General features: G+C 40.8%; 1 protein-coding gene across 1 annotated transcript in view; it reads right to left on the bottom strand.

The window, feature by feature from the left end:
- Positions 1-639: 639 nt before the first annotated feature.
- Positions 640-13,802, bottom strand: part of PPFIA4 (PTPRF interacting protein alpha 4) — a 188,462-nt gene continuing 175,299 nt past the window's right edge. Inside the window, 3 exon segments of the mRNA XM_042464276.1 lie at positions 640-1,873; positions 12,336-12,430; positions 13,373-13,550. Coding sequence (XP_042320210.1) covers positions 12,372-12,430; positions 13,373-13,550 — 237 coding nt within the window. The 3' untranslated portion in view covers positions 640-1,873; positions 12,336-12,371.

Genomic DNA, 13,802 nt, shown 5'->3' with positions numbered 1-13,802 from the left:
GCTAACTTATTGTAAGATTTTTTTAAAAAATAAATAAATAAAAGATTTTTTGTTTGAGATTATTTTAAGATGGTACAAAATACTGTTTTTGGTTTCCTTTTGAGAGTACTGAAGTGGAGTCACACCAAGGAACAGTCTTAACACTCAAAACACATTGATAATACATTATTTTCTGTACACACAATTCAAGGTCTCCTCTCCTTTCAATTCTATGTTTGATGGAATGTGTTTCCATTTCTTTACTCTATCAAAACAAAGCAAATCAAGCAAAATATGACAAGCAGCATCAATGCAGGCATATCCTAAAACTAGATACTCAGTTTGACATCAAGTGCTAGCTCTTTTCATGGACATAAGGATGTGAAGTAAATTTTTCAAGATCACAACCTTAAAATGTTACAGAATGAAAACACAGGAGGTCCATATGGATTTGTCCTCTCCTGACAATCATTTGGGGCTCCTTGGATCTCTAAATTCAGAAAACAGAATAATCAGGAAACCTCCATTCCAACAACTTACTTGTATAATGATCATTCCAGTCATTACCAGTCCAACAGTTTGGATGTATGGTCCAAAGCTAGTTGTGTTTGTACAGAGAGAATATGTATTAATGAAAAAGAGAATTATCAACCAATCAACCTTGCTTTAAAATCTGGTTTATTGGAACAAACATACATCCTTTCCTGACCTGTTTGCAGGGTTTGGAATCCATGCAGTACCAATATGACAAAAGAAAGAGGTTATTGATATAAACGGATCACTTATTCTTTAAATTAAAAAAATATTTAATACTGTATTAGGCAAGTTGTACACCAAAAAAAAAAAACATTGCAAATGTACAGTCTCTTGGATATTGCACTTCCAAACAGCACGGTATGAGTATAGGGCATTCCAGTCACCAAGAAATACCACGTCAGTAATAGGGGGCCACACAAGGCAAAAGGCAGCATGAGGAGACAAACAGATCCTACCCTAGAGAGGAGAAACAGTAACAGCTAGGAATCTTTTGAATCATAGGCTACCTGTAAATGCAAAGAGAAGAAAGGGAGATTTTCTGTTTGTCTACAAGGGGAAAATAGGGTAATTACTGTGCACCCAACAGAGATATGTAAGGACATCACATGTACTCCCAGAATCTGATTTCATTTAATAAACAGACATGGGGCCTGGAAGACATACAAACTTGCTTGAGAGCTAATCTCTTCCTCATCTTCCATTAAGGATCACTACCCCACTCTGTTTCTAACCCTGGCCTTTTTATCTAAGGACCAATACTGTCCATAGGCAGAAGCTCGTAACCTGTAGCATGACTGAAAGCATCAGCAGAAGGCTGGTGCACCCAAGGGAGATTGCTAACTTCAGTTTTCCTTGTTCTCATAGCATTGTTTCCTTGGTGATTGTCTTATTCAGTCCAAACTATCTGTAGGAACAGACAGCTACTGTTGCTCTCAGGCATAGTGGTAGGATGAAGTACAGGTAGATCTTGGTGCAGGGACTACTGCAGAAGAGCATTAAGGTGCTTTCATGTCTTACCAGACCTATCTCAAGTTCACAGCATCACATACAAGATAGACTTGGGGATAGAAAAGCCTGTCCCCCCCCCCCCTCAGTCTCTCTCTCTGAGATTGAGTCTAAAGCCAAGAGAAGGCGGAGGGATAAATGGGACACCACTGATATAACTGGGATTTAAGGACACCAAACAGGAAACCAAGAAATTGTATACAAGCAGGAGAAACAGTGTCCTTTTGGCCTATGGTCTGAACTGGTTCACCTGTAGCTTCTGTTCTTTGGAGCCAAGGAGCAGGCATAGTCTGGTCTCTGGCCTACTCCCGGAAAGGAGCCAGCATATAACCATACAAATAGTGGGAATGTGCTGCAAAAAACAAACAGAGAAACAACATATTATACATTAGCAAATCTGACCTGTATGTGTGCTTTTATTCTCATTTGGCAATACAACTTTTTCAGCTACAGCAGCTGTGACCCTGGAAACATTATAGTACACTGTTAGAACACTGTTTCCTTCCCTGATTAGAAGGGGGAAACAAATATACAGTGGGCCCTTTGGTTCCAGGAACCCCCATCCCCTCCTCACCCTCGTGGATATCAAACTTCGTGGCTGCTCAAGTCCCAGTAAATACAGTGGGTTAGTAAAATGGCGTCCCTTATATAAAATGAAAAAAATCAAGGTTTGCTTTTTGGAATTTCTATACTTTAAAAATATTTTTAAGCTGTGGATTCTTGAATTCATGGATTAAAAAAAATATTTCTCCACCAGCCACCATTCTCAATTACATGAAAGCATCTAAGAAAGCATCTAAGAGAGTCAGAGAAAGTGTGAGATAATTCTCAATTTGCATACAACATCTCTGACAGATTGGGGATTCCAGAGATAAGAACTAACCTGTTGATATTAATTACGTAAACTGGCTAAACTCAAAATCTAAAGTACCTATCCTTCCCTCCTTCCTCCTCGCTATCCAGGTAATTTAGGGCTTTTCCCTTGGGAACTGTACAGGGAGACAGTATATTCATCTGACAATTACCTTCCCTTGCCACCTCCCCTTCTACCCCTGCCAGAGTTTTTCACTCCATGTCAGGTGGAGTGAACGTCAGGACTTTGCATGAAGAGTGATAGGCACCAAAGAACAAAGAGGGAGGAGGGAGGGAGAAGCAGGAAGAGGAAGAGGAATTGGAAAACTAGGGCAGGTATGTCCAAACTGAAAGTGTTACAAAAAATTACATATATATTAAGGATCAGAACTATTTTGACTATTAGTAAATTAAGGGGTTTGGGGGTAAAGTGTGGTGTAGTAGTTTGAGCATTGGACTACAACTCTGGAGATCAAGGTTAGAGTCCCAGCTTGGCCATGAAAACCACTGGGGCAAATCATACTCTCTCAGCCTCAGAGGAAGGCAATGGCAAACCTTCTCTGAACAACTCCTGCCAAAAACAACCTAGGATTGGGTCGCCTTAGGGTTGCCATAAGTCGGTAATGACTTGAAGGCACACAGCAAGAAGAAGGAGGAGGATTTCAGTACAGTATTCACTATCCCAAATATAACCCACCCTGATTAAATAAACATTAAAATAATATAGACCCAGTGAGGAAATCATCTATGAAAGTGTGTGTATGGCTAAATGTTTCAACATCTGATGTCTAAATAAGGTTGCCATAACCCAGCGTCCCCCATGCCAATCACGGTTTCGGGGGCCCCTCCCGGTCCTGGTCCGGTTTGGGCCCCCACCCGTGCCTTGTTCCCGGTTTGGGGGCCCACTCTGGCCATTGCCGCTGCTGCTAATGCGGCTGCTGCGGTGCCAACCCACCTCCTCCTCCGGCTCCGCCTTCCTCCTCTTCCTCGGAGGCAGAAGCGCCGCCACCACCGCGCCCCCACTGGGAGGGCTTGCGCGCCGCCCAGGCCTCAGCAGGGGCCAGTGGCAGCGCGTGCGCCTGCCCCATTCCCTCCACGCGCACGCGCACCTGCCCTGGATCCCTCCGTGTGTGCGCACCTGCCCCACTTTCCTCCGCGCGCACCTGCCCCGGTTCCCTCCGTGCGTGTGCGCGCCAGCCATAAGGAGGAGGAGGGGGAGAGGAGGAGGAGGAGAAAGGAGCCGGAGGAAGGGTGCCTGAAGGCCAGGGCACAATTGGGCCAGAGGAGGAGGAGGAAGAGGAGGAAAGCTGAGTTAGTGGCCATTAGGTCTGCCTTGGTATTTTGGGGTTTTTAAATTATATTTAAAAATATAAAATACTTATTTTATTTATTTCATTAATTTTTATTATTGCTTGTTTTTGTTTTATTTTATTATGAATGATTGCTTGGTTGTTGTTTTATTTTATTATTTTTATTATGCTGTTTTTGTTTTATTTATTAATTTTTATTAGTGCTTGTTTTTATTTTATTTTATTTATTTTATTAGTGCTTGTTTTTATTTTATTTTATTAATTTTTATTAGTGCTTGTTTTTATTTTATAATTTTTATTAGTGCTTTGTTTTTTTATTTTATTAATTTTTATTTATTGCTTGTTTTTGTTTTATTTTATTAATTTTTTATTATGCTTGTTTTATTTTATTTTATTAATTTTATTATTGCTTTTTTTGTTTTATTCTTATTTTATTATTGCTTGTTTTTTTTTAATCATAATATTATTGCTTGTTTTTGTTTTATTTCATTAATTTTTATTATTGCTTTTTTTATTTATTTTATTAATTTTTATTGCTTGTTTGTTTTATTTTATTAATTTTTATTATTGCTATATTGCTTGTTTTTTATTTTATTACATTAATTTTATTATCAAATATATACACCCTGCCTTGTTTTTATTTATTTTTCATTATTTTATTATAAATATAGCAAGTGCATTTTTTGTGTATTTATGGTGCTTTGAATGCTAACAAGTCTGCCTTTCTGGCCAATTATAGTGGTGAGGAATGATGATGGGGGATGATTGATGAGGATGATGATGATGATGATGATGATGATGATGATGATGATATTGATATCAACAAGCCTCTGAGGCACGGCCAATGTAACTTGCTGTGATTTTTACAAACTCAGGCGCAGTGAAGAAAAACCACAGTCCCTTGCCCAAGTACACACTTCTGAGAAGTAAAGTTGAACCCGAGGGCAAGTCCATTTCTACCATCTGTCTAGGAATAATGCCAAAATGTCCTCCATTTTGATCATGCCTAAAAACATGCATTTATATTAACATTTTTTTAAAAAACCTCAATTTTTTGCACGTCCTCAATTTTTATAAAAATGTGTCCTACATTTGAAAATGTTGCCCTACATTTGTCCCGGTTTGGAAGTCCTCACTTATGGCAACCCTATGTCTAAATAAGTGCAAATGGACATAAAAATCATTATTTTAGCAATGACTACAGTATCTATGATTTTTAGAAATAAATGGAAAAGATACTGTTTTATCTATCATTTTATCAGTTGTGAGGTCTGTGTTGAAAAAGCATTCATCCCTGGGTAATTATCAGCCAGCATTCTACCATTTTTGAGCAAACTCCAGTAGTTTGTGGATGAAATAGATTATCTAGATCAATTCAATCTGGTTTCAGGCCTGACTATGGGACCGAGCTAGATTTAGTTTTTGTTTTGTTTTTTGTTTTTGTAGATAATCTACACATGACACTGAACAGGGGGAGTGTGTCCACGTTGGTTCTGCTGGATCTCTCAGTAGATTTTAATACCATCCTTCTGGCTGCCTTGCTGGGGTGGGACTTGGGGGCACTGTTTTCCAGTGGCTCTGTTCCTTCCTGAAGAAGTGAACCCAGAAGATAGTGCTGGGGGATTCTTGTTTGAAGCCCCTGCCTGTTTGCCTGTGGAGTCCCTTGAGATTCTGTTTTGTCCTTCATGAAACAGCTGGGTGAAGTTGTCCAGAGTTCTGGGGCATCAAGTGCCATATTTCCCCCCAATCCAAGATGACAGTGTGTCTCATCAGTAATGGACTGGATGAGGACAAACAAACTGAAATCTAATCCAGATAAGAAAGAGTCTTAGTCAGCTGGAAGGCAGATCAGGGAATTGAGATTCGGCCTGTGTTAGATGGGGTTACATGCCCATGAAGACACAGGTTTACAGTCTGGGTATACTTTGGGTGTATTGGACTCAGCTTTGAACCTGGAGGTTCATTTTGTACATTTAAAGCTTGTGCACCAACAGCACCCATTCCTTTAGACAGTGTAGACTACTATAACGTGTTCTACTTGGACCTGCCTTTGAAGCATGCCTGGAAACTTCCGCTGGTCCAAAAAGCTGCAGCCACACTGTTAACTGGGATGGTTGCATACTATGGTCCTGTTGAAGCAGCTCCACTGGCTGCCAGTTTATTTCTGTACACAATGCAAAGTGCTGTTTATGATCTATAAAGCCCGATATGGTTATTTAGCAGACCCTAGCTCACTGTATGAACCTGCCCAGGCTCTGAGATCATCAGTCTTGGTCCTACTACCATCACAAGCATGGTTGGTGAGGCCACGAGAGAGGGAGCTTTCTTTGTGGCTGCCCCTAGACTCTGGAACTCCTTTCCTAGTGAGTCGAGACTGGCTCTCTCCTTCTTGTTCTTCTGGCAGCAGGCTAAAACCTTTTTATTCAGACAGACTTTTAAAACAGAAAGTTTTAAAGGGACTAAGGGGTGCTGTATTTTTTTTAACAGAACTGTTTTAAAGATTTTTTTAAAATCTTGATTGCATTTTATTCCTTTGAGGTGTGAAATGTTTTAATACTGTAAATAATTTAATTCAATTTTAATGCTCACTTTTTCTATGTTTTGTATTGTTCTTTTGTGAGCAACGTTGAGTCTCAATTTTGGGTGGAAGGTAGGATACAAATAAATATAAATATCATCATCATCATCATCATCATCATCATCATCATCATCATCACCATCACCACCACCACCACCACCACCACCACCACCCCTTTTCAATATACAAATGAAGAACATAACCTTTTTTTGTTATCTAGCGCAAATGCAATGTAAAGGCATTTTTTTCACTACATTTCCAACTTTTAAAAATTCCAATAAAATCTGAGAGTTCTCCCACTGGCACCCTGCTAGTCTCCAGCAAGGATTCAGATTCTCTGCTAATTAGCACAGAAATGGCAGTACAGTGGTACCCCGGGTTACGAATTTAATTCGTTCCGCGGCGCCGTTCGTAACCCGAAAGATTTCGCAACCCGAAACCGCTAGCGCTGGAAAGCCGCGGCTTTTAAATTTCGTGCCAAAAAGCGCCGAAACACACCAAAAAAAATTTCGTAACCCGAAAAATCTTTCGTTCCCCGGAACAGTTTTTTCCAAGCTAACTTTTTCGTACCCCGGAAATTTCGTAACGCGATCAATTCGTATCCCAGGGTACCACTGTATAATAAATAATAAAATTTATTTATATCCCGCCTCTCTACAAAATGCAATCAAGGTGGTTGTGCAAGATGTGCAAGACACAAGCACAGCAATGGCTGATTCATGAGTTTAGTTTTACTCTGGAAATCCCAAATGAACAGGACCAAGTGTGCTCTTGCCTGTGGAAGTTTGCTGATACTGCTTGGATCAGAAGGGATAAAGTCTGCTATCTTTATCCAACAGCTGTCATATTAATTTCCATAGATGTTTTCCTAGCCCTCTATTCAACACATCCCCCTTTGTTACTGTGGTGTGTTGAGATTTCTTCAACATATTAGGTATTTGCATCACTTGGTTACTGACTTCACAATACTGAAGAAGACTGCCTAATTTTTCACTGTGCAGAGAACAAATTCTGTAACAACACCATATCCAAATGGTCAGTGCTCTGCAAATAAATGGGATCTGCCCACAAACAACTTAGTTTTTTGTGGTCTTTTTTTTTTTAATGAAGCTTCTCTGGAAAGTATGGCTTGAAGCTCAAACTGAATACTTTGGTCTAGCTAGCTATTTTGCTAAATCACATTTTTTCTGTGTTTAGCTAAGATCCAAAGTGTTTTGCAATAGACTATTAGCACCCCACCATTTGTGTTCATTTATATTTCAACTCCGCTTTTCTTCCAAGAAGTTCAGTAAGGCACTTTAGTTTCAAAGTAAATTTATAAAGTGGATTAGCCTGACTTGGGCAACCTTATTTGGAGAGTTTCATAATCTGAAGGCAGGTTTTCCATATCAAAGCAAACACACTAATTGCTGCACTGTTCTTCCCTATGTTGAACAGATTCAAAATAAGCCTCCATGCAGAAGGGAAGAAATATGGAATCAGAAGTTAGGGTAGGGGGTGTAATATTTGTCTAATTGCCCTTGATTGTTTAATCCAGTGATTAAACTGAATTAAATTGGGCAGTACTGCCCCCTGGGGGTGGAAAGATCCAAGGGGGCAGTGAGTGAAAAGGGGGCAGCAATGCAGTCTTCAGCCAAAGTACAGTATTGGCATGCAAGGAAGACAGGGCGATGAGGGTTGCATGAAACTTCTCCTTTCATGATCTCTTAAAAATACCATACAACTTCATGTGGTGGTGTTTCCTGCTCTTTGCCTGCCGACACAAGCTCACTCCCTTCACTAGTAGTGGTGGCAGTGGTTGGAAAATTGTTGTGATGCTTGGGCACAGGGAATCACATCAGTGGCTCAGAGTGGCAACATTTTGGGACACACAGGCTGACTGGAGCTAGGTGTTAGAGCACATGGTGGCGGGAGGGGGAGCAATGGTACACATTAGCTTTCAAATTTGGGATCCTGCTTAAGCTATGTGAGCTTTGCTGGGATTTGGCTGACAGGTTGGAGCTACTCTGTTGCCCCTGCTTTTTTTTCATTGTACAGGTCAAGGGAGGAGGTGGCAGAAGAAATAATGTTTGTGGAGAGGGGAGGATAACTTGAAACTCTGTGGAGAAGACAGATCTCTTGGGGAAGGGTATCCAGAGTCAATTCTTGGAAAGAGTCCTTCGTCTCAAAGCAGCTTCTTTCCCCATCAACTCCAGTTTCCAGCCCAGAGTATGTAGCCTCTGTAAACCCCCTACACACACATTGGCCGAGCCCCGCTCTGCCCTAGTGAAGGCTTGAGAGGGAGAAAAGTGGGAAGCTGTCTGTAACCCTCTCCACCTGAGTAAAGAATAATTGAGAGTCCTTCCTTGCCAGGGAGAAGCTTCTCCCTTTGCACCTGGTGACCCTAGGGAGCAGCGACCAAGCAGTGACCAAGAACCCTCTCGCCCATGCTGATTTTGTGGCAAAGCCTGGCATGGGTGAGAGGCTGCTTGGTTGATGCTATACCAGCTGCTCAGTCATTGCTCATTTTGCACTCAATCTTCCTGAGAACAGCAATCAAGCACTGGTCAGCTGGCCTTCTTTTTGATGTAAGGCTAGCATGAGCAAGAGGAAACAGCAGGCCTAGGTCACTACCACTGCTGTATTCACACATGAGAGGCTGAGGTGGAGGAAGTGGTGATGGTGGTGGGCTGGGCAAAGCTGAGGTAGATGCTGCTGACCAACTGACTGTTGCCCAAAACCGAGGAGCGGTGGTGAAGGGGCAGCCCCCATCCTTCTTGTTCTGAGATAGACATTGGGGCACTAGGGTTGTTACCCAAGAGGAAAGGGACTTGTAACCCCTTATAACAACAACTAATATAGAAAATACTGAAAATTAGGTTGAGTGACAATTGGGAGAAATTGAAGATATTAAAGCATAGGCTGGGAAAAGAGCCTATAAGTTTTTGGTGGAGTTGAGAGGGTTTCAGACAAAAGGATTCTAATATAACAAATCATAAGACAAGCCAGGCAATCAGAACATAACTCATGTTCTGTGACACAAAGAGAGAGAGAGAGAGAGCAAAATAGCTCCAAAAAAGTGGGCTAAGAGCCTTATCACATAAGAAAAGAAAGCCAAAATGGATCAGAAGAGTAGTGGCTTTTTCTGTGTCTCTCTACATGTCGTAAAATTGTGTCTATTCTCTTCCCAAGGGAGATGGTCATAAAAGCATGTCTTTTGTGGTTCTGGAAAAATCAATTTGGTAAAAGGCACGCTTTTACAACCATTTCCTTCAGGAAGGAGAACATTAAGTGCAATGACAGCATGTGGAGAGGCAAGAAGAAAGCTGCTACTCTCCCAATCTGTTTTGGCTTTCTTTTCTCATGCAATAAGGCTCATATCTGCAGATCTAAGTTGCATGTGTGTGTAGTAAAAAAACTAAGCATGTAGAAGGAATTTTTAAACACATACTGTATATCCAGCCATTTTACAGATGAGAAATAATGACATATGTAGCAAGGGCAATCTTTGAATCCAAGTTTCCATTTACAATTTCCGCTTTTATAGCAGGCAGCACACACACAGAGGAAACATGCACTCAGAAATTAATTCAAAGAGAATGAGAGGAAGGAAACACACACATTGCCTCATTCAAATGTAGGGTTGTTAAGTTTTCAAAACAGCAATATTGAACAGTCAAAATTCATGATACACAGGATTGACAATTATGAAATGGCTATTAATAAAGTGGTTTTTAAAAATCTAAATACCAAATAAAAAATATTTATTTCAGATAATAAGTTACGTGAAGTATATACCACTGTCTTTATGAAATCCATTATTTGGTTTCTTTTGGAGCATGCATCAACAGTGCTTTATCAATTTTAATCATAACAAAATGCTTGACAACTATGATTAAAATTAAAAGTAACCAGAATCTGAGGCTACTTCACAGATTTTTGCCAGGATAAAAGCAGGGTGAGGGAAAAATAAAGGCCAACATCTTCAGCTTTAGAAAATAAATGGGATGAAATTAGTTGAAACATATATAGTTGAAGGAAAAACATGACTGCTGTAAAGAAACTAATGCATTTTCAGAAGCCTTTTAGGGTTTCTCATATAAACTAAAATCCCATACTCATTTCTGGGAGTAAGTTCCACTGAACTCTTGTAGATTGCATTGTTAATGCAAATTGAATACAGTATTACTCTCTGCAGGTAGACTCTGTCTCACACACACACTCCCCCCCTCTCTCTCACACACACACACGTACACACACTTACTTTTATTCAGATATGCACCCACCCATAGTCTGAAACTATGGCTTGCTTGTTGCTTCATCCTCAATTATGTCCCACTACTCAGTCAACCTCTGTCTGGAATGTACTGTATACTAAGAGGAAAAGGAAGTACCATAGCTAGGCAGTCTTCAGGCACATGTCCCAAACACACTACTATGCTCTTCCCTTGCCTGTTTTGGTTGGTTGCTGAGGTACTCAGTGAAAAATACCCACTGGCTTTAAGGCAGAGAAGAGGGACATGGCAGGTCTAATTATCTGTATTATTGGTAAAGTTCCAACATATTTGCTTTTTCCTGCAACTCAGCCTCCTCTTTTCTTAAAAGGTCAATACCCAAAATATGAGATTTTGTGTGTCCTGCTCAGTCCTTCCAGCCTTCAAAAGAAAAGCCAACCCTCAAATAAGAGAAATAATAAGAGGTCACCTGGCAACCCAATTCAGACAAGACAACAAAAAAGGGCATGAGAGAGATGTGTACACAGATACACAGGGAGATGCATGGGAGATATTTATATTGTCATGCAACTCCTTGCACTGGGGAAGAAAAACGGCTCAGCAGAGCATGAAAAAGGAAAACAGAGGGACCACAATCTGACAAACCTGGAGGAGGCAGGGAAATTATGAGGGCAAGAAGGAAAAGGGATAGAGACAGACCTTACATCTGCCTAGAACTGTCAGGTTTGGTCTTACTCAGGGGTAGGCAACCTGCGGCCCGCGGGCCGGATGCGGCCTGGCGAGGCCTTGGGACCGGCCCCAGCCTGGTCCTGCCGATTGCCGCTGGGGCCTTTGGGGGGCAATTGTCTATAGAAGCCTCAGAAACATGCATTTATATTAACATTTTTTTAAAAATCAGCACATTTTTTTCACGTGTCCTCCATTTTTTTAAAAAAAGCATCTTCCATTTGAAAATTTTGTCCTACATTTGTCCTGGTTTATTTATATATTTAATTTTTTTTAAAAAAAAATATTTAATTATTTATTTTTTGGCTTCGGCCCCCCAGTTGTCTGAGGGACAGCAACCCGGCCCCTGGCTCAATAAGGTTACCTACCCCTGGTCTTACTGATTCTCCCTCCCTTCCTCCCACTTCACTGCACACCATTCCCAGCTTACATTACAACAGGAGGCAAGACACGTGGAGTTAGCAACGGGTGACACTTTTGGACCAAGTTAGTGTGTAGTTGCAGAAGCTTCTGACCTCTCCCCCCCCCCTTCCTCTCCTCTTTGTGCTCCTTGACTGCTGATTAACCTTTTGGGCCCACAGAAGATAATCCTGCCCTTAGCAAGGATGTGGCAGATGGGATCATTACTTCAGCTCTGAAAAAAGTTCTAGAGCTATACTTCTTTGTGTCTTGGCTCCACTAAACATCTATTACAAAGATCAAGACAGCTAATTAAAAAAGCATTAAAGGCCATGCCTTTAAAGGGTTGTCACTGCCAGGGTTGTTGGCTGAATAAATCTGGTTCACATCAGCCACACAGCAACTGCAATGAGCCTTCTGGTGTGGCATGAACCAGAAGACACTGTGTGGACCATACTGTATGTATTGTAGTTCACATGGGGGAAAAACAATTCCTATGCAAGTTCCTTTATCTTCATACTTCTTCCAAAAGCTCTATCATAAAATGGTGAAGCAGCAATGCAAGAAGCTTCCCCACAAATAATCTACGACAAATCACAAGATTTCTATTTAGAATTACAAAGGTAGGGCAGCAAGGTTCTATACTGTATGAAAAGGCTGGTTTCATCTATTAGTTTCTGCATATTTTATGGACTCATGGGATTGCATCTGCTCTGACCTCCTTTCTAAACTTACCTGGGGCCTGGGCCAAGTCCCATTGGAAACTGAATCTCAGCAGGAGTATGTGCGAACTGTGGATGTCTCCAGTCTTTGGGACCCAGATGCACCAACTGCAAACCATTCAGCAACAACACACAAAGGCATGCAATTAGTGAGGTCACAGCTGTCACACAAAGCATACAATTAAACCTCTGCTGCCTTGATTAACTGCCTAGATTGACTTATTATGGATGTCAAGATTTAGATGATTTATTTGAGCAAATATTGCATTTTAGTTATTAAAAACAACTACCCAATCTTGAGAACATGCATAAATCCCCAGAAACCTGGCACCAGAGTTGTATAAATTCAAAGTGTGATAATGGAAGAAAATTTCAGACCAATAAATGATTTGATAAGGCCACAAAGTAATATTTATGGATCTGGCTTGGACAGAGAGTTGCTGCTTAGTTTTGTGAGGATGGGCAGTGGTATCCCCTGAAATTGTTTACGTTTGTTTGTGTACTGTATATTTCTAAGTTGGCCAATTTCCAAGGCCATCAGACTCTTCTTTCAAGATTTGCCAGAAACTAAATAAACAGATGGAATCTCCTTCTTTGAAGATTTTTATACAAAGGCTGGATGTCTATCTGTCAGAGGTGCTTTGATTGTGTAGTTCTGCACAGCACAATTGGACTAGATGGCCTTTCCAACTTTGTGATTCTATGATTCTATGGTTCTTTTTATAATTGCAACTCCAGGCTAAAGGAACAAAGGAATTATTAGAAACCCAAGGCTAAAAGGACTATGCATTTCCAAATGTACAGAATTCAGGCATGGATACTTAGCAAGTACAAATAACAAAACATTATCAAAACTCTCTCACTCTGGAATCAGCTGCAGGTGGAACCTTTCAAAGTTCTATTTTTTGTGTTTTTTTTAAGGTAAGAGATCTGTTTAGCAGTTATATGATATTGCTCAAGCAAGCAGAGCAGTGGACACGTCATGCAACATACAGACAATGGTCTTTTTCACCTCTCATGAACAAGAGCAGAGGCGCATTAGAACCTCACCTTCTGGTGGCATTTTCTTCGGTGGTGCTGAAGGAGGTGGCAAGGGAACTAAGGAGGTGACTCGGAATCCTGCTGGCAGAGTTTCTGATGACCCACTGAGCATGTTGATGCTATGAAACTCTCGGGGACGGAAACGCTTTCGCCAGGAGGGCGTCCTCCGAAAAGTCTTGTCGTCACCCTGTAAAAAAGAAAAGCAAAATTATACCATGTCTCAAGCAGAGAGATGAAGTAGTTATACACAACAGAGATGCGGCAATGCTCTTGAACCACAAGGACACCAGGAAAGCCCATAACAATATGACTTAGTTCATGATGCAACTCTATAATGGAAGATTTCAAATACGGTTGGCCCTCCATATCTACAGATTCTTATCCATGGATTCAGCTATCCACAACTTGAAAATATTCCCAAAAGATACAAATTCCCAAA

Source organism: Sceloporus undulatus, chromosome 4, assembly GCF_019175285.1.
Source record: "Sceloporus undulatus isolate JIND9_A2432 ecotype Alabama chromosome 4, SceUnd_v1.1, whole genome shotgun sequence".
Lineage (NCBI taxonomy): Eukaryota > Metazoa > Chordata > Lepidosauria > Squamata > Phrynosomatidae > Sceloporus > Sceloporus undulatus.
Note: the sequence above shows the minus strand (reverse complement) of the source record. Positions and strands in the feature narration are given on the sequence as shown.